The sequence below is a fragment of the Geotrypetes seraphini genome, chromosome 6 (genome assembly GCF_902459505.1).
Source record: "Geotrypetes seraphini chromosome 6, aGeoSer1.1, whole genome shotgun sequence".
Classification (NCBI taxonomy): Eukaryota; Metazoa; Chordata; class Amphibia; order Gymnophiona; family Dermophiidae; genus Geotrypetes; species Geotrypetes seraphini.
Genome location: NC_047089.1, coordinates 32,120,430 through 32,145,944, shown reverse-complemented (window position 1 = coordinate 32,145,944; position 25,515 = coordinate 32,120,430). Strand labels below are relative to the sequence as shown.

Below are 25,515 nucleotides of genomic sequence, written 5' to 3'. Positions count from 1 at the left end.
ACAAGCAGTTTTGAATTGATTATTCAGTTCTGCCCGAGAACACCAGCTAAATAACAAGCATCTGCAACTTTTGGTTTTATAAGGATCATAGCCTTTGCCACAGTCAGAGTCTCTAAAACCAATGGTCACTGTATGAAGGATGGCCATTGTATGAAGATTTCTCAGTAAGTGAAAGACATTTTTATTCCTCGATGCCTTTGTAACTTAAACTGCCCTTTTAAGGGCGACTTAGATTCAGGAAATATTTTTTTTTATCTTCTCTTTCCCTTCCCTTTGTTCTTTTCCTTGAATGGTCCTTTTCTCTCTATCAATTGTAGTTCTAACCCTTCTTCCCTTTCGTTCCCTTTCGTTCCCGTTCGTTAGTGTCTGTAAAAAATTTGTAATTTTCTCCGATTTGTCTTTGTTTACATTTTAAATTAATTTGTCGCAGAGTTTTGGCATTTTTGTACACCGCCTAGAAGGTTTGATTAGACTGTATAAGAAATTTTAAATAAACTTGAAAAAACTTGAACTTGAATCAAAAAAATTCATTGGATAGTTATAAAGGGCTTAATAACAGGGTATGATCAAACTTTCAAGTTATTGTTAACCTTTCTGCTAAGTGAATTATCCTAACTTTACAATACCATCTGCTCATACCAGATCTCAATAGAACTAGAGATAACATTTCGGAAAACATTAAGAACTAGTTCTGGGCTTAGACCAGTGGTCTGAAACTCAAACCCTTTGCAGGGCCACATTTTGGATTTGTAGGTACTTGGAGGGCCTCAGAAAAAAACCAGTTAATGTCTTATTAAAGAAATGACAATTTTGCATGAGGTACAACTCTTTATAGTTCATAAATCTTTCCTTTTGGTTAAGTCTTAATAATAATATTGTCATTTATAGCTGAAGAAACATATGATCAAGAAACGGTTTTATTTTACTTTTGTGATTATGATAAACATACCGAGGGCCTCAAAATAGTACCTGGTGGGCCGCAAGTTTGAGACCACTGGCTTAGATAATCAAGTGCATGCGCGTTATCTTTAAAGAAGTCTAAGGTAACTTGTACAGAAGGGTCGTAGTTATTAGCGTCGTGTAATTGGATGTTTCAGACAATACCTCACAGAGGGATCCTTTTACTAAGGCACACTAGCCGTTTTAGCGCATGCTAAATTCTAACGCATCCATAGGATATAATGGCTGCGTTAGCGTTTAGCGCATGCTAAAATGGCTAATGCACCTTAGTAAAAGGACCCCAGAGGATCTGAGAGCTGGATTAAGTGTACTACTGCTGCTACTATCCATTCAGTTGTGTCCGACCCTTGGATACTGTGTAGGCCAGTCCTCGCCATGCTTCTCTGTTTTCCACGGCTCCTTTCAATTGCGTTCGACAGGGTTCCGCATGAATGTCTACTTCGAAAAATTGCGAGCTATGGAATCGAGGGTAACATACTCAGGTAGATTTAATAACTGGTTGGCGGATAGGAAACAGAGAGTGGGAGTGAATGGACAATACTCAGACTGAAAAAGCGTCACGAGTGGAGTGCCGCAAGGTTCGGTGCTCGGACCTGTGCTCTTCAACATATTTATAAACGACCTAGAAATTGGCACGACGAGCGAGGTGATTAAATTTGCGGACGATACAAAGTTATTCAGAGTAGTGAGGACAGAAGGATTGCGAAGACCTACAAAGAGACATAAATACGCTCGAGGAATGGGCCGTGAAATGGCAAATGAGGTTCAATGTGGATAAGTGCAAGGTGATGCATGTCGGTAACCAAAATCATATGCACAAATACAGGATGTCCGGTGCTATACTCGGAGAGAGCCCCCAGGAAAGAGACTTGGGAGTACTTGTAGACAAGTCAATGAAACTGTCCGCGCAATGTGCGGCGGCGGCGAAAAGGGCACACAGAATGCTAGGAACGATTAAGAAGGGGATCACAAACAGATCTGAAAAGGTTATCATGCCGTTATACCGAGCCATGGTACGCCCCCACCTGGAATACTGTGTCCAACACTGGTCGCCGTACATGAAAAAGGACAAAGTAGTACTCGAAAGGGTCCAGAGAAGAGCGACAAAAATGGTTAAGGGGCTGGGAAAGTTGCTGTACAATGAGAGGCTAAACTAAACTAAACTAAACCTTGGGTTTATATACCGCACCATCTCCACGAATGCGGAGCTCGGCACGGTTTACAGGAAGAAGGATGAGAGAGGAACTACAGTGGAGAGATTAAAGAGTTAGGTGTAAAGGGGGAAGGTGAGAGGCCTAAGAGGGGGGAAGTGTTACAGTTTTGAGAATAGCCAGGTTTTTAAGTGTTTGCGGAAGAGTTGGAGGGAGCTTGAGGTTCGGAGAGGGGAGGTGAGGTTATTCCAGATCTGTGATTCTAAAGGGGAGGGATGACCCAAGTTTGCTTACATGGGAAATACCTTTTATGGAAGGGAAGGATAGTTTAAAAATTTGGGAGGATCTGGAGGAAGTAGGGGTTGGGGAGTTCCAGGATAGAGGGATAACGGCAGGAAGGATGCCATGTAGGATCTTGTAGGCCAGACACGCACATTTGAAGTGGATCCTGGGGATTACTGGGAGCCAATGGAGCTTAATCAAATTTGCTTTTCGCGAAAACAAGCTTAGCTGCGGCGTTCTGAATCCACTGAAGTCTGTGGAGGCTTTTCTTGGTTAGGCTGAGGAAGATAGAATTGCAATAATCCAATCTGGAGAGGATGATGGATTGTACTAGGACTGCGAAGTGTTTTTGGTGAAAATAGGGTCTGACTTTCCTTAGCATGTGAAGGCTGAAGAAGCATTTCTTCACCAGGGATTGGAGATGTTCGTTGAAGGATAGAGAAGAGTCTAAGGTGACACCCAGAACTTTGCTTGAGAACTCGAGCTGTAATGGGGGGCCGGAGGACAATGGGATGGAGGAAGGTAGATGGTCTAATTTTGGGCCGAGCCAAAGGAGTTTTGTTTTGGACTCATTTAGTTTCATATGCATTGTGAATGCCCAGGATTAGAGGTTCTTTATGCATGAGGATATGTTCGTGGAGAGGTTAGTGAGGTTCGAGTCGGTCTCAAGGAGGACGAGGATGTCATCAGCGAAAGTGTAAAGAGTTTCAAGGGGGGATAGTTGGAGTAGTTTCAGGGAGGACATGTAAATGTTAAAGAGGATTGGGGAGAGGGGTGAGCCTTGTGGGACACCACAAGTCGGGGTCCAGGGGGAGGATGAGGTGCCGCTCATGTTAACCATGTAAGAGCGGGAGCGCAAGAATTTGGAGAACCAATCAAGAACTATGGAGCTAATGCCTATCTTGGAGAGTTGGAAAATTAGAATGTCGTGGTGGACAACGTCAAAAGCTGCGGAGAGGTCGAATTGTAGAAGGACAGCAAACTTGTTACAAGAATGCAGTTGCTGAACCTTAGAGATTAGAGAGGCCAATAGGGATTCAGTGCAGAAGTTGGGTCTGAAGCCATATTGGTAAGGTAAGAGGATGGAGAATCTTTCTAAGTAGGAAGAGAGCTGGGTAGATATGATAGACTCGAGCAGTTTGGTGAGGAGAGGGATATTTGCTATTGGACGGTAGTTGGATGGTATGGAGGGGTCTAGGTCAGCTTTTTTCAGTAAAGGGGTCAATGCGATGTGTCCCATTTCAGTGGAGAATAGGCCTGATAATAGGGCAGAATTTATGAGTTTGGTAAGAAATGTGATGGCCTGTGCAGGGATTTTCTCAAATAGGTAGGAGGGAAATGGGTCCAGGATGCAGTTGCATGATTTTAACTTGAGGCAGAGTTTAAGGGTCTGAGAATCAGATATGAGCTCGAAGACAGTCCAGAATCTGTCGGCAGGGATGGGGTTGAGAGCAGCTAGGGTGGGGTTGGGTTCGGGGGCACCAGAGAATTGTAGGAGATTGCGGGCGGGAAGGAGCGCCTTAAGGTAGAGATCTTATCATTGAAGAATTTTGCTAGGACCTCGGCTGAAGGAGATGAGGGAAGAAGGGTGGAATCATTTTTAGTGGTTAGGGAGCGCCAAATGTTGAATAATGTGCCATTCTGGTTTTTGGATTTGGAGATCTTGTTTCCATAGAAGTTCTTCCTTGCTTTTTTTAATATTGAGTTGTAGAGTTTGATATTGACTCTCCAGGCCTGTCTGTCAGATGAGGATTTGGATTTTTTCCATTTTCGCTCTAAGGCTCGACATTTTTGTTTCAGGTCTCTATGGAGTGGAAGGTACCAAGGGGCTTTATGGGGATAGGTGATGGATTTAGTGGTTTGGGGGGCGAGGGAGTGGTAGGTGGACTTGGAAAGGGCGATCCAGTTGTGCCAATTGTTTTCTGAGTCTGCAAGCTTGGGAATGGAGGGGAGGAGGTTGAGGAATTTGGTCCAGAACAGATCGCTCGAAATTTTTTTCCGGAAGGTAATAGAATTGGGGGATCGGGGTGGGGATCCGAGATGAGACATGAAGATGGGGAGGCAGAAGGCCCCTAGGAGATGGTCTGACCATGGGATGTGTTCCCAACGGGTGTCTTCGGCAGACGTTTTATAAGCGGTGAGGTCGAGGAACTGGATGAGGTCTAGGGTGTGCCTTTTTTCATGGGTAGGAGCGGATGTGGGGGGGGAGAAACCTAGGGAGATGAGGAAGTCATTGAATTCTATCGTGTCCTTGCTGGTGGAGTTGTCAAGGTGGAGATTAACGTCTCCGATGATTAGTAATCTTTGGAATTTGAGAAAGGCATTAGTTATGGTCTCGAAGACAAGGTTAGAGGAATTGGACCAAGGGATAGGTGGACAGTATAGTAACAGGATGCCCAGTGGGTGAGGACGGAGCTCATCATTGATTGAGGCTAGCATATATTCTAATGAAGCGTGGGTGCCTCTCTCAAGGAGCTGGACATCAAAGAAGGATTTGTAGAGGAGTGCCAGGCCACCTCCTTTGCGGTTGATTCTGGGTGAAAAGAGGCCTTGGTAGCCATGGGTGCAGAGTTCGTTTTGTGTGAAGAGGTCGTCTTTTGAGATCCATGATTCTGTGATGCACAGGAATCCAGGATCGAGGTCCTCAAGGAGGTCCTTCAGAATTTGAATTTTATTGCATGCGGATCTGGCGTTGCAGTAAAGGGTCGGGACAGGGGTGAGAGAGTTAGAGGCATGGCAGGGGAGGTTAGCATGGGGGACAGGCTTTAGAGAGGTGGGATTGACTTTGCGGGGGTTTTTTCTGGTGGGGTGATTCCTGGGGCGCGTCAGAGTGGGGATTCTGATGCCAGGGCCAGAATTGTGACTATTTGAGGAGTCGAGCAGGTTGGGAGAGGGAGGGTTCAGGCAGAGGGAGGTGTTGAGAGATGAGCAGAGCAGGAGTATAAGGACCCAAAGCGGTGGCTTCATGGTTTTTTTTTTTTTGGTCAGAAAAGGGCCTTAGCAATGGGCAGAGACTAGTAACTGGACAAATTCCAGCGGAGGGGCTTAGCGATGGCTAATTGGGTAAGAGCCTTTATAATGCAATCAAGTAAACTGTACAGATCACGATGGAATTTGAACATGGGAGACTTAAGCCAGGCAGGCAGAGATGGAGGCAGCTGGACTGTTCAGCAGGGGCTGTAGGGGGCGGAGTTGGTCTCCCACGACGGCCAACTCCTTCCCTTGCGGTGGCTGGAGCCGAAGAAGGGCTGAGCAGGAAAGATGGTAGTTTTTCAGATTTGAAGAAACAGCTCAGCAAGGGTTGTTGAGGGCGGAGTTGGTCTCCCACGCCGGCCAACTCCTTCCCTTGCGGTGGCTGGAGCCGAAGAAGGGCTGAGCAGGAAAGATGGCAGTTTTTCAGATTTGAAGAATGGCTCAGCAAGGGCTGTTGGGGGCGGCCAACTCCTTCCCTTGCGGTGGCTGGAGCCGAAGAAGGGCCTGAGCAGGAAAGATGGTAGTTTTTCAGATTTGAAGAAACAGCTCAGCAAGGGTTGTTGAGGGCGGAGTTGGTCTCCCACGCCGGCCAACTCCTTCCCTTGCGGTGGCTGGAGCCGAAGAAGGGCTGAGCAGGAAAGATGGCAGTTTTTTCAGATTTGAAGAATGGCTCAGCAAGGGCTGTTGGGGGCGGAGTTGGTCTCCCACGACGGCCAACTCCTTCCCTTGCGGTGGCTGGAGTCGAAGAAGGGCTGAGCAGGAAAGATGGCAGTTTTTCAGATTTGAAGAAAGGCTCAGCAAGGGCTGTTGGGGGCGGAGTTGGTCTCCCACGCCGGCCAACTCCTTCCCTTGCGGTGGCTGGAGCCGAAGAAGGGCTGAGCAGGAAAGATGGTAGTTTTTCAGATTTGAAGAACGGCTCAGCAAGGGCTGTTGGGGGCGGAGTTGGTCTCCCACAACGGCCAAGTCCTTCTCTTGCCTTCCATGCGGAAGCTCAGAATTTGCAGAGAAACCATTATCCCCTGCTGGATCGGGGGAGGGGCGGAGCTGTGCTCACAAGTATTCCGCCACTGCTTCTGCTGTCTGCCGCTGGTTTCGGTGCGGTCCCAGCGTCTCCTTGTGCTCACCGTTATCCCCTGCTGGATCGGGGGAGGGGCAGAGCAGTGCTTCCAAGTCCCAGCCGCTGATTCTGCTGCCTGCCTTTGGTTTTGGTGCGGCTCCGGCGTCTATCTAGTTCAGGCTTCAGCTTCACTATTCTGCTCGTCAGTATCTGTGCTGATTTTCAACTAGCAGTCAGATAAAGTTTTTAGAGTGGGAGAGAACTGTACCAGGCTGGAAAAAAAACAAACATCAATCGATACTGCTTCAATCCTCTGCTGGTTAGTATTTGTGTTGATTTTCAATTAACAGTCAGATAAAGTTTACAGAGTGCAAGAAAACTGTATTAGGCAGGCAAAAACAAACATCAGCTGACAGCCAGTTCACCAGCCACTGTCAGCGATTCAAAACTCAACTGCCCATAACACTGTCAGCGATTCAAAACTCAACTGCCCATAATATTGCTGTATTTGCCGATTTGATAACTATATGATTGACTTCGTATGACTATAATCAGACATGTTTATTTTTGACATAGTATGCACATGTCACACATCATTTTATATTTCGTATCTCTTTTATATTCATGCTCATTATTGATAGTTGATGTAGTCCTATTTACCTGCTGTATTGTATTATTGATTATTCTTTATAACCCACCCTCCATTGTTATGCAATGTGATATACTTGTTGGTGTCCTTCTCTTTCGATTTCTTCCGTAGTTTTCGGAAGCTTATCTTACTTTTCTGTAACTCTATTGTTTATAAAATCAATAAAATTACTGGAACTAAAAAAAAAAAAAAACTCAACTGCCAATAACTTGCAATCAGTCAAATCGCACTTCTGACCTACTTTTCAATGGCAGGGAGGATTAACCAGCAGTCAGCTCTCATATTTTCTCAGCAAAAAACTGTCACACTGCTGGCTAGAGAAACTGGACCTCTTCTCCCTTGAAAAGAGAAGACTGAGAGGGGACATGATCGAAACATTCAAGATATTGAAGGGAATTGACTTAGTAGAGAAAGAAAGACTGTTCATCCTCTCTAAGGTAAAGAGAGCAAGAGGGCACTCACTAAAGTTAGAAGGGAAAAGATTCCGTACAAACGTAAGGAAGTTCTTCTTCACCCAGAGAGTGGTAGAAATCTGGAATGCTCTTCCGGAGGCTGTTATAGGGGAAAGCACCCTGCAGGGATTCAAGAAAAGGTTGGACAAGTTCCTACTGGAACAGAACATATGCAAGTAAGGCTAGACTCAAATAGGGCACTGGTCTTTGACCTAAGAGCTGCCGCGTGAGCGGACTGCTAGGCACGATGAACCACTGGTCTGACCCAGCAGCGACAATTCTTATGTTCATTCCCGTCTTTGGGTTGGGGAAAGACCTGGTGACCTAACCCATAAAACTTTCACCATGAAACTCTATGGATTAAGTTTGGGTCTTATAAAAACCAAAGAAGATAATAAAGCATGGAATAGATTATTTGCAGAGGAGGCAGAAGTCAGCACTGGAATGAAATTTAAACATGACTGGGAAAGATGTAGAAGTAGTGGCCCCCACCTGGAATACTGTTATGCAATTCTGGAGGCCGCATTATCGCAAGGATGTGCTGAGGACTGGAGTCGGTGCAAGAATGGCCACCCGGATGGTCTCGGGACTCAAGGATCTACCATACGAAAAACGCTTGACAAATTACAGCTATACTCGCTCGAGGAACGCAGAGAGGAGGGGGGGACATGATCGAGACGTTCAAGTATCTTACGGGCCGCATCGAGGCGGAGGAAGATATCTTCTTTTTCAAGGGTCCACGACAACAAGAGGGGCATCCGTTGAAAATCAGGGGCGGGAAACCTACGAGGTGACACCAGGTAATTCTTTTTCACTGAAAGAGTGGTTGATCGCTGGAATAGTCTTCCACAACAGGTGATTGAGGCCAGCAGCGTGCCTGATTTTAAGGCCAAATGGGATCGGCACATGGGATCTATTCACAGGGCAAAGGTAGGGGAGGGACATTAAGGTGGCAGACATAGATGGGCCCGTGGGCCTCTTATCTGCCGTGTAAGAATGGAGTTGAAAAGCTGAGTTAAAGATACAGGATGAACTGGTAACAAAAACTTTGTAGACGTGAATATAAAAAGACTAATTGGCTCATCAAAATTATACTTTACATTTATTCCTGCCTACACCAGGGGTGTGGAGTCATTAGTGTACAGTGGTGCTTAGGTACCATCAACTTAAAACAAATCCATGGAGTTCATTACCAAACTGAGCCTGTCGGCTCCTGACAGCTGGACAAATTCAAAAGGACCACTATGTCTTCAAAACCGTAGTGCTGCTGAAAATCCACGAGGGAGTAGACGAGGGAATTACTCAGAAAATGGCTGTTGTATCTGGATAATTGCTTTTGAATATTGGGCTGCACTGATACTCTTTATGACTGTTCTGTCCCCCACATTCATGGGAGCAGATTGCTTGTATTGAAGTATGTAAACAGAATGTTTTTCTTTAATTCAAGCTCCCAGTATGCACTGCTGTATGCTTGGTGGGCTGGAACCCCCCCATCTCTCCTGCCTGTGGAGAGAACAGATTCCATTTTTAGCTGTACATAGCCATAGAGAAAGCATTGTTTTATACCTTTGAATCTGCTAGCCTTGAATTTACTACCTTTGAATCTGCTAATCTAAGTACAGCTTAGTTGGCTGAGTTTAAAGTTCAATATTATCCTCCACAAAGTGTATGTGGAATACACTCCTGGCTTCCCCTATCTCTGGAATGTGATGGTAAAGAATGGACTTTGTAGAAGAAGAAATTCCTTGAGATCAACTGAACTGTGAGTTTATTTCTTTGTTTTAAGTTTGTATTAAAGAAGTCACTTAAGGAATAGAGTCCAGTTTGATAACATTATAGGCTACAAGTTTGTCTGGGATCCTCTGGGAGAAGCCAGTCACAATGACTTCACTTTTTATTGCCCCAGGTAAATATGTATGTACTTAGATCTCATGTACTAATGTGTGTTAGCTAGTTACTGCCGGATTCTATGTAAGCTGCCCAAAGTTGGGCACACAATTTTGGGTGCGGATTGTAGATCCTTATGTAAACTAACTGGCTAATTAGGTGATAACAATCAATTTTTGGTGTTAACAAGCACTTAATTAGCAGTAATTAGGAGTTACGAGTGGATCTACCCTATGCCCTATTCTATAATGTATGCCTATTTGCAATGATCTTCAGAAGGGCTAAACTTTAAGTAATACACAGTCTGGGAAGAACTGCAAAGTCATATCATCCTCTGACACAGGTGAAACAGGGTTGTTTTGGGGTCTGAAGCTGGCTATGAAATTTTGGCTATATACAGCATGTAAAATAGATTTACCCCCTAATTTCGGTCATGCACCCAAATTGCACACACAATTTAATTGAATAACAAGCTAATTAGTACCAATAATTGCCATTTTATCAAGCAATTATTGGCATGAAATAAAATCAATGAAAAGTTACACATGTAAATCTAGGCATGAGTCAAAAAAAGGGTGCAGAAATGATCAGGGAGTGGTTGGATCATGGACCTTCCTCTAAATTACACACATAATTGCATAATTAGGGCCTCTGTGCCTAAATTTCTATCTATCTATAGGCGTGGCTAATACCAGAAAGCACCTATGTAAGCATGATTCACAGCATAGATAGGCACCAGAAATGTAGGCCTGGAAAACCCTGGCCTAGCTTGCCCAGAGGCACGATTATGTATTTAGTGCCGTCGCGTGATTGACACGTGATGGCGGCTGATGGCGACGCCTTATATAGAATCCGGCAATATCCGTCTGTAGTGAGCAGTGTTTTTGCCTAATCATACTTAATATAGAATTTCTCAGGAGGTTTTTGTCCGTTCCATCATTTCAGTTGATTGTTTAGAAAATTGAATTATAGAATGATGATTATGATATTCTGCTATCATACCTCAAATCCTTGCGGCCTTCCCAGGCTTTCTTTAACAGGTTTCCATGCAACTAGAATCTCTGATGCAGACAAACTTATAGCCTTGACATCTGCAGGAACACTACTGGGTTCTGTGTTAAGAAAAATGAAAATAATAAACTTTCAGTGTAACAACTGAGATTTGTCAAACTACTACAAGTAAATATGTCATATACGTCTTACCATCTGCTGTATTACCAAAAGTAAAACACTGCAGCTGTGGCCATGAGAAAACAAATAAGATAAAAAGAAAATCTTAACTTATCTTTATTGCACTGTGTCATATCCCATAAATGATATTATTAACTGGTATGACATGGTAGACAATAAAGAACCCTTTTCATAGCTTGTTTGATTTGTTAGGTCCTTTTCACTAAAGTACAGTTGACACTCCAATGCAATTGATATAGATTATTCAGTAGAACACAAGAAAACTGCCAAGTTGTCATTCTTGGTTTTTGATTTTATATAAAGCAATGTAATAGATGACTGTAGAGAAAGATCAGTTAGCCCATCCCTTGCACTGTAGTATTTTACTCTAGAACTCTAGACTTCTAGAACTCTAGACTTCAATGGAAAATTAGAGACATAAGAACATAAGAATTGCCATACTGGGACAGACCAAAGGTCCATCCAGCCCAGTATTCTGTTTTCAACAGTGGCCAACCCAGGTCAGAGGTACCTGGCAAGATCCCAAGGAGTAAAACAGATTTTATGCCTCTTATCCTAGGAATAAGCAATGGATTTCCCCAAGTCATCTCAATAATGGCTTATGGATTTCTCTTTTAGGAAATTATCCAAGCCTTTTTTAAACCCTGCTAAGTTAACTGATTTCACCACATTCTCCGCCAACAAATTCCAGAGTTTGATTACATGTTGAGAAAAGGAACATTTTATCCGGTTGGTTTTAAATCTACTACTTAGTAGCTTCATTGCAAGCCCCCTAGTCCTAGAATTTTTGGAAAACGTAAACAAGTGATTCACATCTACCCTTTCCACTCCACTCAGTATTTTATAGACCTCTAACATAGCACCCCCTGAGCTGTTTCTTCTCCAAGCTGAAGACCCCTAGCCACTTTAGCCTTTCCTCATAGGGAAGTCGTCCCATCTCTTTTATCATTTTCTTTGACCTTCTCTGTACCCTATAAATAGACACTATAAAAGGACATCAAGGTTGGTAATGCTACTTTAGTTAAGGATAGAGTCTTTTACAACCGAATGCAGAAGTTGGGGGACCTTATTTGAGCATGTGAATCTGTACATTTCTAAATATTGTACTTATGACATCACAATATCTACTCAAGAACTACTTGACGAATATGTTGATATTACACCCATGAATTAAAGGTGATAATAATCAGGGTGAGACTGATAGTGGAAATGAGCTATGTTCCTGAAGAAATAAACAAAGGAAAAATGAGATAGGGTTGCATTGTTGGCATCATTGGTATTTGAACAAGGCTTATAAATGGTTATTTATCATTTGTTCTCAGAAAAGTCAACTTCCTTTTGTGGAGAAAAAAGAATCTGAATTTTCAGATCCAGCTCAAGTAACACAGGAGAAGGAAATTATTTCTAATGATGCTCAATGAAACTCAAGTTCCAGGTACATCATTTTGTCTATCATACCAATGCATACATTTCAAAATGTGGGCTATATTTTCTTGTCTATAACCAACTTGGATTTTTCCTGAATTCAAATGGATTACTAGTTCGGTCACCGATGGGGAAGTACTATATCTAAGCACAGTGGAATAGGGTTATATTATTATTAGGTGTCACTGACTTGTGGTCAAGTCCTAGCAACTTGATGAATTACAGATCTGTAAAGAAATCAGTTTTGTGCTAGTCCAGTAAGGTCCTTCAGCACCATTGCCATGGTTACGGTCAACTGAATTTCCTTACTCTGTGTACTTCTTGGGGCCTTCCTTCTCATTGTCGACCATTGAATAGTATAGTTATAATATTGGTTTTCCTTTCAATATGTTATCATATATTGCCTGGTAATATTTTAGTATTTGATCATCAGACTTTCTTTGGTCAAGGTTCTCTTGATGATGTCTTTTGAAACTCTTACAATAATTTCAAAAAAGAGGAAGCATGCATATGCAAAAAGACTCATGTCTAGGGCAATGATTCTCAACCCAGTTCTTAGGACAAACCCATTCAGTCTCATTTTTAGGATATCCAAAATGAATATGCATTGCTTTCATTGTATGCTAGATAATTTTATGCTTATTTATTGTATGTATCCTGAAAACCAGACTGGCTGGTGGTATTTGGATAACTGGGTTGAGAACCCCTGCTCTGGGAGTATGCTTAAATGATTTTTAAAAGTGAGTTGCACTGGCCCTCCTCTGATGTAACTTCCTGTTTACACAAGGGCAGAACATGTCCCAGAGAAGGCCGAGGTCCCTAGGTAGCTTTGCTTTAATCACCGCGGTGCTGCTTCCAGCAGTGATCAAGGACAGTAGAAGAAGCATGGGGAAAGGAGGGGGGGAGAGAGAGAGGTGTGCTGGACCCAGGAAGTGAGAAAGTGCTCCTCTACTGGGGAGGGAGAAGAAGGAGAGTGCTTGATGTAGCTTTTAAACTTGTGGAAATCTTGTTTGTAGCTGGAGAGGCTAAGTCTCCCCTAGACTCTTAAATGGACCTCATCTCTATGCTTTTTTTCTAATTGGGTATTTGCAAGAATTTTTGACTAAATTTGCCAACCAAGAGAGTTATGTGGAAAATCAGGGTCGGGAAACAGCATGGGGACACCAGGAAATTCTTTTTCACTGAAAGGGGTGGTTGATCGCTGGAATAGTCTTCCACTTCAGGTTATTGAGGCCAGCAGCGTGCCTTATTTTAAGGCCAAATGGGATAGACACGTGGGATCTATTCACAGAGAAAGGTAGGGGAGGGTCATTGGGGTGGGCAGACTAGATGGGCCGTGGCCCTTATCTGCCGTCTATTTCTATGTTTCTATTTGGAGAGTTTATAGGAACATACTATGCTATCTATTTGTAACTACAATTTGTCCAGGATCCAATTGCCTGGCTGCTTTCTGGGCCTAAATTTCTAAGGTCATATAAGTTCAGTTGTAAGCAATTTGCAATGTCATCCAGGAGAAAAATGTACAAGGTGACTCTAACTTCTCCAAATAGGAAATTAATATAAGACTAACCCCTTGTTTTACTAAGGTGTGCTATGCATTTTAGTGCACGCTAACCTCGCCCACAGACTAACATGCACACATTAACGTTTAGCGCGTGGTTAGCGCGCGCTATAACACTTAGCGCACCTTTGTAAAAGGAGCCCTAAGTCTCCACTGAGGTGTTACAATCCACATTAGAAATTGGCTACACTTCGGCTTTTCATATTCTTGTTTTTCTCTAAAATTCCCCTATCAGTGTGGGGAATTTTTTTTTTTTTGTGATAAGGCTTTGACTCTCCTTATTACAAAGAATTTACTATTCAGTAAAACTGAATCTCATTTTCTTTTGTCTTTATTTCTTTCCTATGGCTGTTCGGCTGTGATATTAATTCTATGGGGAATCAATTGCTTTTCTTAACAAGATACAGTATATTTTTTTGTTATAGGGAGAACCTATTACAATACAAGAGAAGGAAATCTACGGAGCCTGTATCACTTGTACAACCAGAAAACCAAGGAATCAGCAGCATGAAAGATCTTCAACCTCTACTTCTGGAGAATAAATTACCAAAAGAAATATTCCCTGCTTATACAGTTCTAGGTTTCTGGAACCACTATATTCTGACACACAACTGATAAGGAGTACCGTATTTTTCACTCCATAATGACGCAACCTAAGTTTAGAGGAGGAAACAAGAAAAACCCCATTGGTGAGCCAAATTCTCCCTGCCAGGCTCTGTACCCAACCCCACACTCCTTGCCAAGCTCTGAACCCTGTCACCCCCTCCCTGCCAGGCTCTGTTCCCTGTCCCCCCTCTGGTGGTCTAGTGGTAGGCCAGGACAGGGCACAGGGCAGGCAGGGCTAGTAGCTGGCAGACAGGGCACAGGACAGGCAGGGCTAGTGGCTGGCAGGCAGGTAGGGACAGAGCAGGCAGGCCTAGTGGCAAGCTGGCAGGGCCCCCCTGTACCTTTTTTACTTTTTAAAATCCCGGCAGGGCCCACCCATACCCTTTTGTATTCCCCTCTGTACTCCCCCCCCCTGTGTACTATTTTAACTTTTTAAATACCCTGGCATGCCTTTTTGTAGTCGTCCCCTCGTAGCTCCCTCCTTTACCATTTTTACTTTTTTTAAAAATCACGGCAGGGCCCCCCAAACCTTTTTGTTCTCCCCACCGGTACCTTTTATGCACTTCCGGTGCTTCCCTTGCTGGATGGCTGCTGGTAGCGACCTTTTTGTACTCCCAGCACTTCCCCTGTTGGGCGGCTGCGGCAGCAAGAGAGCAGAGTGGCAAACAAGGCAGGCACGAGCTTTTCGCATGCCTGTCTGGACCCTGCGCCGCTGCATAAATGGTAGCCACCAGTTCTCATGAGAACTGATGACAGCCATTCACGCAGCGGCGCGGGACCAGACAGGCACACGAAAAGCTCGCGCCTGCTTGTTCGCCACTCTGCCTCTTGCACTTTCGGTGCTTCCCTTGCATGGATGGCTGCGGTAGCGACCTTTTTGTATTCCCAGCACTTCCCTGCTGGGCGGCTGCGGCAGCAAGAGGCAGAGTGGCGAACAAGGCAGGCGCGAGCTTTTCGCGTGCCTGTCTGGTCCCGCCCCGCTACGTGAATGGCTGTCATCAGTTCTCGTGAGAACTGGTGGCTACCATTTATGCAGCGGCGTGGGACCAGGCAGGCGTGCGTGAAGCTTTGTCTGGTTTATCTTTCTTTGCTGTGTAACCTTTTTACAAAAGCTTGGGTTGTCATACCGAGTCTATGTGAATGATATTCAAATCTTTTTGCCACTGACAATATCTATCCTTGAGGTAGTCATTTGGTTACAGAAGATATTTGATGATATTGCTTCTTGGATGACTGAAAATAAATTGACTTTGAATGCTTCAAAGACAGATCTGTTATGGGCATCATTGGATTCCACTGATCGATTTCCTGTAGAGATTGTATTATCACGGTACTCCAATTTCAGTCTCCTGTAAAGTGAAAGCCTAGGGGTAATACTAGATAATGAGTCGTCTTTTAGATCCCAGATTCAATTTGTAGTTTGTAGTTCTTTTTTCAAACTGCGAGTATTGAGTATACTACGTATGTCCACTAATTCCCAAAGGGATTTTCAGAATGTGTTACAATGTCTAGTGCTACAATACATTGCCTCAATTTTTGTAGTATTCGGTATGTGGGTTTACCATTATTGCATATTCAATCTCAACAAGTGGTTCAAAATTCTACAATTTGGTTCTTATATGGATTGTCTAAGTGTTGATCATATAATACTTTATTTGATTGGATTGGTTATCAGTATCAGATCGTATCGCATATAGATCATTATTGCTGATTTATCAATGTTTGAATTAGGGCTTGTCTCTCTATCTATCTGAAGCTTTACCGTGGTATGTGCCTTGTTCAGAAGATATATGTATGTTTGAGAAGCGTCCATTTAGAGAGATTCATTTGGAAGAGACATGGAAGAGGGTCTTTTCCATTGTTGGGCCAATAGAATGGAACAAGTTATCAGTGACACTACGACGAGAAAAGGATATTTGTGTTTATAAACATCTCTTACATCAGTATTTGCTATTGTACCATGCCTGTTTCTCTTGTTGACTCTTTAATAAAAATGATTTACAAAAAAAAAGAAACCTTTTTGACAGACACGTGCCTGGCTTGAAGACACTACATAAGAATTTTAAAAATATTTTTGTCATTGAGAGTGTCGATATTCTAAGCTTCTTTTATATGCTTATTCATGTTAATAAATAAGTAGGAAGCGGTGAGCAGGAAGAGGTGGCTATGACTCAACTGACTGTCAGTTTTTATGTGTGTGGAAGCACTGGTCTTTGACCTGGGGGCCGCCGCATGAGCGGACTGCTGGGCACGATGGACCACTGGTCTGACCCAGCAGCGGAAATTCTTATGTTCTTAATAATTTTGAACCAGAAGTGATTTTATAAACTCATTTCTTACTTCACTAGATTGTTCACGATGTGTCCTATGCCCCAACGCAGCGGATGCGAAACACGGGCTTGCCTTCATCAGCAATGGACAGTCAGCGTGATTAACAATTCAACGTTTGATAAGAATAAGCTAAGTACTTAAATTGAATTATGCAATTTTAATTTATTAACATGAATAAGAATATAAAAGAAGCTTACAATATCGATAGGAGGTTGGAGGTGTTTTTAACCAATGTAGATTTTCCCTTTCAAGTTTGATGGCAAAGTTTAAGACTGGTGGTAAACAGGGATCTGAGGGATTTTTTTCCTCCTATTGATGTATGATTATAACGTCCTGGGCAGTTTCAGATTGTCTGTTTAGGCTTTGAGAGCAAAAAAATACAGCTTTCACTTACTTTATAAACTGCACAGTTATTAAGCGAAATAAGAATTGTATAGATAGCGTGCTGAGTCACTTAATCCCCCATTGACCCAGGTACATTAGATAGATTGTGAGCCCACTGGGACAGATGGGAAAAATGCTTGAGTACATGAATGTAAAACCACTTAGGCTATAAGTGGTATAAAAAGAAATACATTTATTCATGGCTAGTCTGCACTATGTTATATGAACTGCGGTTGTTCATATGCTACCTGCAACTACATGTAATGCAGTGCTGTGTGGTATAGTAAGTGTCTGCCCTGGGTGGTAAATGGGATCAGTTTGGTTATTTTTTAGAATCATTTTATTGGGGGGGGGGGGACGGGGAACGGGGACATCCAAGGGAAAAATGCACAAAACAAGCTATTAGGATATAGGGTGTGGTGTGGTGGTATAGTATGGTGTGGTATGATATGTGGGTGGTGTGGTATGGTGTGTGTGTGGTGTGGTGTGGTATGGTATGTGTGCGTGTGTGAGTGTGAGTGATATGTGTGTGGTGTGGTATGGTGTGTGTATGTGTGTGGTGTGGTGTGGTGTGGTATAGTATGGTGTGTGGTATTCTTAGTAGACTGGCCACATAGACATTTATTTAAAAAATTTCTTACCTGCCTATTCCTAGGTGGTTTACAAGCTACTGGGATACTGGGCTAGATGGAGCATTGATCTGATCCAGTAAGGTTATTCTTATGGCCTGACAGCTTTAATAATTACTGATTAGCAGTGTTGTATTACTGCACCTCGGCCTAGTCGCTGGCTCTCAATCTAGTCCTCAAGATACACCAGGTCAAGTGTTCAGACTATTCTCAACGAATGTGCATAGAACAGATTTGCATACTATGGGGGCAGTGCATGTAAACTTATCGCATTAAAATTTCCTGACAACTGACAAGCTGTATGTGTCCTGACTATGAAGTACCTATGTGAGTAAGACCACAGCAGGTCCTATATTCAACAGGCAGTGACGTGAAACACTTCTGTTCACCTACTAAGCAGGACCGAGTTCTGACGACATGTGTTAAATGTTGTCAGGTGAAGTTATGAGTCTTTCATTCATTTCGCCCAGCTCTCAGGGATCCTAGAAATGTGATAGTTAACAGCACTTTACAGAGCTAAAGAGTCTAGCTTTATTTATATAGTCCCTAATTCACAAACAGCTCTTCCACCTTAATGAAAATGTATAAAAAGGACAGGCTGGTTCATCAAGCTCAGTTTGCTGCGAGATTAAAAGTTTTGAGTAGTATTATGTTCATGAATATAAATGACACATTTGTAATAGCTGCCCTGCCAGCTGGAGGTTACCATATACTGTAGGGGAGGAGATGTCCTTTTAATATGGATTCTACATCTGACTTTCTCAAGGGATCTGATAGTATTAATCAAAGGTGAGTTTAATAAACTCCCCTGCCTCATGGTACCAATTTCATTTTTTTTTTTCTATATACAGCAAAGGCAGCTGTAGTGTAATATTTCCAGGCAATAGACCAGAAGGATCAGCTGGAGCAGCCAGAAATTTATATCATGCTGTGCTTTACAACAGATGCATCAGTCCCTTAGTTTTAAGATGCAGGCAGATCCCACCAAAATTAGTTTTAGATAGGAGCAGATATATAGACAGATTAAGAGTGATCTATGTTCACTAAATTCATCAGTAGATAGTTTAACTAAATAGCAGTTTCCCCTAGAAAGCACTAAAAGATAGAAAAGTCATAAAGCAACAGAACATTTTTATTAGTGTTTAAATTAAAATACTGGGGCCCTTTTATTTAAGGGCATTAAAGCCCTTAAAGCGTGGTTAGCACATGCTAATAGGCTACTGCAGAAATGTGTTAAAAGTGTTTTGTAGTACAGGTACAAGATCCTTTATTCGAAATCCTTGGGACCAGGCATATGTCGGTTTTTGGAACGTTTCGGATTTTGGAACGGTAACGCTAAATCAGATAAAGATAAAGTAAGACCATAAAATTGCCACCAAACCTTTAAAAAAAAAAAAAAATTAAAAATAAGGCAAACATTAAACACAAATATGTTTCAAACTATGGGACTGGAGCAATACCTTCAAACATGAATGAAGCGTCAAATTTCATTTTTCGGAGCTTTTCGGTTTCAGAATTTCGAAAAAAGGATCTTGTACCTGTATTTTGCCTGTTTGCACACGCTAGCCATGCATTATCGACTTTTAAAAACAATATTTTTAGGAAGGGGCCTGTCATGGGCAGACAGTGCCAAAGTCCGCAAGAGACTGCACGTATCTGCAACAAGACAGACATGAAAAAATAGCAGATCCAAGTCCAGTATATAAAATGAGTTTTTTTGAGATATTATACTACAGATTCCCCTCGATGTGAATTAAATGTAATCCCAGAGCTTCATTTATTAGCAAAGAAGAAACGTTAGAGAAGGTTAAATTTACCAGTGGCATAGTCATGGGGGGGGGGCCCTCAGGGGCCTGCCCCTGCACACTTTGGGTTCAGGATCCCTCCAACATTGTGGCAGTCAAGAGTTTCCTTGCCTGAGCACAGCCAGCATTGCTTGAGCAGTAGAAAATCAGCAGAGTGTTCTAACAGCTAATGCCGGCACTTCTAGGCATGCTCAGTTCATGTATCTGAACTGAGCATGCCTGGAAGTGGTGACATTAGAGACTGGAACAGCCTGCCTGCTTCCCCCACTTTTTAGAACCTGCAGGGTTCTGGCAGCGAAACTTCAGCTAGCAGGACTTAAGCATTCCCTCCGGGAAAAGTATGATTGGGGGGGGGGGGGGGTGGCACAGCAACGACAGAAAATGCTTGGCCCTCTCAGTCCACCCTAGACCCTTCTAATCAACTTCTGGCTATGGCCCTGGCATTGACATACTTCCTTTACAGTAATATACGAGCAAAACAGAATGATTTTGAACATTGTCCGTTTAAGGTAATGTTAACAAAGTCTGATGTACCTCCTTCAGAAGAACAGATGACTACAATAGAGCTGAAGGGCCATCACCTTTGTTATTGTATACGCCGACCTTCACTTCAAAAGGAGTAAGAGGAGGTGCACTTTCATCTCTGTAAATGAATTTGGACGCATCGGAAGAAGTCACCATTTTTTCCTTCCAACCTCGAGTCCCGTTGGGTCTGAAAGCCACTATATATCCAAATCCTTCCCCATTCTGGAACTCTTCTGATACTGGCTGGAAAAGCCAAGCAGTTAATCAGCAAATGTTAAATACATTAGCATTTCATTGCTAAATACATGGTATTAATGACATTCTCCGCCCACTGGACAATAGTCAGCCAACATTTGCATATGAAAATCACTCTATACAGTGAAAATGATTGCAGCAATAACAGTAGTAAACTGATAAAAAGGAGTTTTAACCTGCTAAACCTGGGAAGTTAACCAGGCATCAAGAATGTACATAAATGACCAGATTATAGTACCTGCATGTACACGTATACAGTGATTTTCCCTATTATTGCATATATATCACACTGAATGGGTTCTGATCTTTAAACAAAGTGTAATATTAGACATAGGGAACCTCAGTTAGCACATGAGTATTGGATAGCTTTGTTCCTTAAATATCCTATATAATAAAACGTTAGCCGCACATGCGCAATCAGACTTGCGTGATCTGTAATCCCTGATCCGTGATCCGTAGGTCCGTGGCTAAGGTGATGTGTGGTCTTGCCAGCTCTGGCTCCCTTTCCCTTCACGGGTTATTTCTACGTTCACCCTTACACTGTAGGTCCGTGGCTAACATGATGTGTGCTCTTGACGGCTCTGGCTCCCTTTCCCTTCACGGATTATTTGTATGTTCACCCGGCTCCCTTACAGCGGCGGCGGTGGCTCCTCTCTCGAGTCTATGGCTATGCTACAACCCATGCAGCCGGGGAGCGAGAGATAAGCCTCCACTGCCGCTTGGAACTTTAGAAGAAACACTCTGCAAGCCACTTGGGGAGGGGGGGCTCAAGGAATGAGTTCCCCTCCAAAATTGGGTGACGGGGGTCAAAAGCGCGCGAGACAAAAGTGCACCGAAAAACCAGCGCGGGCGCGCCTTTGTCTCGCGTGCTTTTGACCTGTCACCCAATTTTGGAGGGGAACTTTATCCTTGAGCCCCCCTCTCCCATACTCTGCCACTGCCTTGAAGGGAAATTTCCTACTCACATAACCTGCTCCAAACACAGGATTCTTCTTCAGAGCAGCAGCATTACCAAGCCGAGTCGAGCCAATCACATCGCAAGCAACATTCTTATAACACCTCCCCATCCGGGTAATAGCACACACGTTCGACGGTTGGCCGATTCACGATGGGAGGATGCGCCGCAGCAAAGTGCTGCACAGGTACTGGAGGGGGAGAGACATATCGCTTCTGCACCGGTACAAACATCCCTCCAGCGTTGGCAGTCGCTGCACGTTAAACAGGCTGCTTTGGGCTTTCTCCTGCAGTTGAGTCCCTTTGCCGCGTCACCGATGACGTCATCAATGACGCGACAGAGAGACTCAACGGCAGAAGAAAGCCGAAGCAGCCTGTTTAGCGTGCAGCGACTGCCAACACTGGAGGGAGGTTTGATATTAAAGTCATCTTGCTGGGAGGGTCGCAGACAGCGGGGGTTGGGCTGGGCTGGGAGGGGAGAGAAGCGTCTGCCTCGGGTGCTTCAGGCAGCAGCAGCGTTTACAATTCGCTGCTGTTGCTGGCTTCAGGCCTTCCTCTCTGGCCGGTCCTGCCTACTTCCTGTTTTCATGAAGACAGGACGGGCCAGAGAGAAAGACCTGAAGCCAGCAACAGCAATGAATTGTGAATGCTGCTGCTGACCAATGAAGTAGTTAAATGAGGAAAGGGAGCAGAGGGGGAGAGAATGGCTTGGAGGGAAGGAGGAAGGTATGCCAGACCAAGGCAAAAGGAAGAAGGAGATGGAGAGAGGCCATATGGGACAGAGAGAGAGAGAGGGCGGACACTGGATGGAAAGAGAAGAGAGGGCAGTGAATGGAAGGGGCAACATAGAGGGTGAACAGTATTCTAGCACCCGCTAATGTAACGGGCTTAATGACTAGTATGAAGTAATAATTGAAAAACTGCATTATGGCCCCGATTCTATAAATGGCGCCTAACATGTAGGTGCCGAGGAGTGCAAGTGTCAATCATAAGTTACTGTAGATGCCATTTACAAAACTAGGCTTAGTAGCGTCTAAGCGGTCTTAGGCGCCGGTAGGCGTTAAAACCTTAGGCGCACTCCATTTATGCCAGGGTTTTCTTGGCCTAAATGAGTGTGCCTAAGTTAGGCGCTTATCGGTGCCTAAGTCAAAATACGCCTAAGATCCACCCACGATCGGCCTTCTCTCATTGGGGAATTCCCTCTGCTGCATCACTGATGATGTCATCGGTAATGCAACCCACGGAAGGTCCCGATGAGAGAAGATCGTAAAGCAGCCTGTTTAGAGTGCTGCCGGCCCGGCGACGCTCTGGAGGGAGGTATGTAGGGCTCGTGGTCGGCGGGGTTCGGATGGGAGGGAAGGATGGAGGGTCAGCGGGGGTTCGGCTGTGCGGTGGGGGCGGGTGCTCAAGAGTTCTGCTGCACAAGGGATGGGAGGGAGGGAAGGATGGAAGCTGGGCAAGGGTTCTGCTACACAAGGGATGGGAGGGAGGGATGGAGGGATAGAAAGATGCTCTCGGTCCGGTCCCTCTATCAAATTTAAGAACCCATTGTGGCCCACGAGTCTCAAAGTTTGCCCACTCCTGTGCTAACCAGTGACCAGGATATTCAACAGGAGACAGCTGGCTCTCTCCCCCTGAATATCGCTGGTTAGCTGACTTAGCGCTAATTAGCTGGCCAGGAGCTGTTCCCAGCCATCTAAATACTGCGGAATATTGGGCAGAATGTGTATCTAAATCTATAGATAGCAGATTATATAATTCTATAACTGAAGAAGCGGAGACTTAGAGGGGATATGATAGAGACTTATAAGATCACGAAGGGCATAGAGAAAGTGGAGAGGGACAGATTCTTCAAACTTTCAACAACTGCAAGAATGAGAAGGCATTCGGAAAAGTTGAAAGGGGACAAATTCAAAACCAATGCAAGGAAGTTCTTCTTCACCCAACGGGTGGTGGACACCTGGAACGCGCTTCCAGAGGGAGTGATAGGACAGGGTATGGTATTGGAGTTCAAGAAGTGATTAGACAATTTTCTGAAAGAAAAGGGGATAGAAGGGTATAGATAGAGGGCTAGTATACAGGTCCTGGACCTGATGGGCCGCCGAGAGAGCGGACTGCTGGGCATGATGGACCTCAGGTCTGACCCAGCAGTGGCACGGCTTATGTTTGAAAATTGGCTTGACAATTGTTTACCATATTACATACATCCGTTAGAACAGAACATATATTTGTTGAAATCTATGAGTGTGTTCCATATGAAGCAATAGCAATTGTTCCAGAAACATGACTCTTTTATCCAACAAAGTCAAGAAAAAGGTGAATAACAAAAATTCCATTACCTCCCACGTTATCACTAATTCATTGCGTCTTCCGCTTCCACTTCCACCACTTACATTTGCTGGCGCTGTCTTTGGAACTAGAACAAAAAAAAAAAAAAAAGGAAATGAAATGAAATGAAAACCAAATATTTTGGATTGAAAGTTTCTGTGGAACGTGTCCTAAGTAAGAACAAGGTAATTAAGAGGCAAGCCATTTCCCCCATCGCACCTGATAACTGTTACATTTCAAGGGGTAACAAGAATTCTGAAATCCTGTAACCAGTTTTTTTCACCTTCTAAACAGATATTTTTGAGAGATAATTAGTTTTGTTTTAAAAAAGTGTTGAATTTTGCAGTTTACTGTGGGTTACTCTAATTGACTTCTTAGTTTGATCCTCAATATAATATACGACTTCTAGTTGCAGGTTTTGCAAATTTAGGTGTTTATTTTCCAGTTAATTCGGAGTTCATTGAACCTGCAAACATTTGTTGTTTATCAAAGTTTTTGCATCACAGGTACCACCATTTCAGATGAAATAAATAAATATTATTATTATTAAGCACCACAGGTCACCTTCTTTGTTTTTTTTTTTTTGTGTGTTTCTACCGTGACAAGGTAGGATCTCCTGTTTGGGTGCATTGAAATCAGTTAGTATAGCAGGGTTTAAAAAGGGTTTAGATAATTTCCTAAAAGAGTACTCCATAGGCCATTATTAAGATGGCTGGGGGATATCCATTGTATATTTCTAGGATAAGAAGCATAAAATCTGTTTTACTATTTGGGATCTTGCTAGGTACATGTGACCTGGGTTGGCCACTGTTGGAAACAGGATACTGGGCTTCGGTCTATCCCAGAAAGGCAATTCTTATGTTCCTAATTCCCTCCCTCTCCTGCTCCCCTGTACCTTAAAATTACCTCCAGTCTTTGCCTGGGCAGCACCATAGGCTGTCTGTAACCTGTACTAGGTCTTTCTCTCTGAACCCTATCCTTTAGAAAACAGGAAGATGCATTAGATGGGGTGAAACGGTTCAGAGGGAAAGCCCCAGGGCAGGCCCCAGGCAGTGCCGCTGCTTCTGGTACTGCCTGGGTGCATAGTATTAGTGATTTTAGGATACAGCTAGGAATGGGGAAAGTGTGGGAGGGGTGGGGGAGGGAATCACAAGAGTGTTGCAGGGTTGGGAAGGGAAGGGAGAGATGTAGTAGATTTAAAACAAACTTGAGAAAATATTTCTTCACTCGACATGTAATTAAACTCTTGAATTTGTTGCCTGAGAATATGGTGAAAGCAGTTAGCTTAGCAGGGTTTTAAAAACACTTGTATAATTTTCTAAAACAAAAGTCCAAACGCAATTATTGAGATGGCTTGGAGAAATTCACTGTTTATTCCCAGGATAAGCAGCATAAAATCTGTTTTCCTCCTTGGGAATCTTTCCAGATACTTGTGACTCGGGTTGGCCACTGTTGGAAATAGGATACTAGGCTTGGTGGACATTCGGTCTGTCCCAGTATGACAACTCATAAGTTCTTATGTCAAATCATGCACAGAGGGTATGAAGGAGAAGGGAGGGAAATGCCGCACGCTATTAATAGCAATCAACTGGCTCTCTGATAGGGGGTGCATACGCAATGCACACACCTTGAATAGCTGTGCAACTGGTGCCGAATGTCCTTTTATAACGTACTGTATTTTCCCTGCTTCCTCCTTGCTTCTGTATTTAAGAATCCTCTTTTCTGCTCTCTCTGCATTGCACACTTCTCTAAGGAAATCAACATATTACCGAGCTGCCAAGTGGCCTAGGGGTCTATTTATCACACGCTTTAATGCAAGATTAACACACATTAAATCTGTGTCAAAGCACAAATATATGATAATGAGGTAATGAGTTGCAAAACCTTACAAATTATCTCTTTATCTGCTATTGTGGGCTGCGTTAAATAATGCAAATATTAATGCAAATGCATTGATGCTGAAAACTGAACTACATCCCAGGAAGTCTGGTTAAACTTTTCCATTAATGCTGTCATTAATGTGTGCACTAAATAGCAAGCTTAAGCATGCTTTGCATATAATTAGTGAATACTATGATAATGCTGGCATTAGAGCATGCATTTAAATCAG

General features: G+C 43.4%; 1 protein-coding gene and 1 long non-coding RNA gene across 2 annotated transcripts in view; one reads left to right on the top strand and one right to left on the bottom strand.

Annotated features, from left to right (window-relative positions):
• Positions 1–25,515, bottom strand: part of CNTN5 (contactin 5) — a 1,460,727-nt gene that overhangs the window by 20,684 nt on the left and 1,414,528 nt on the right. The window contains 4 exon segments of the mRNA XM_033947995.1: positions 10,414–10,523; positions 19,878–19,919; positions 19,922–20,111; positions 23,417–23,493. Of these exon segments, the coding sequence (XP_033803886.1) occupies positions 10,414–10,523; positions 19,878–19,919; positions 19,922–20,111; positions 23,417–23,493 (419 nt within the window).
• Positions 36–14,306, top strand: LOC117362130. The gene is made up of 3 exons (XR_004539808.1): positions 36–164; positions 11,925–12,037; positions 14,014–14,306. It is a non-coding gene; the product is annotated as an uncharacterized LOC117362130 (long non-coding RNA).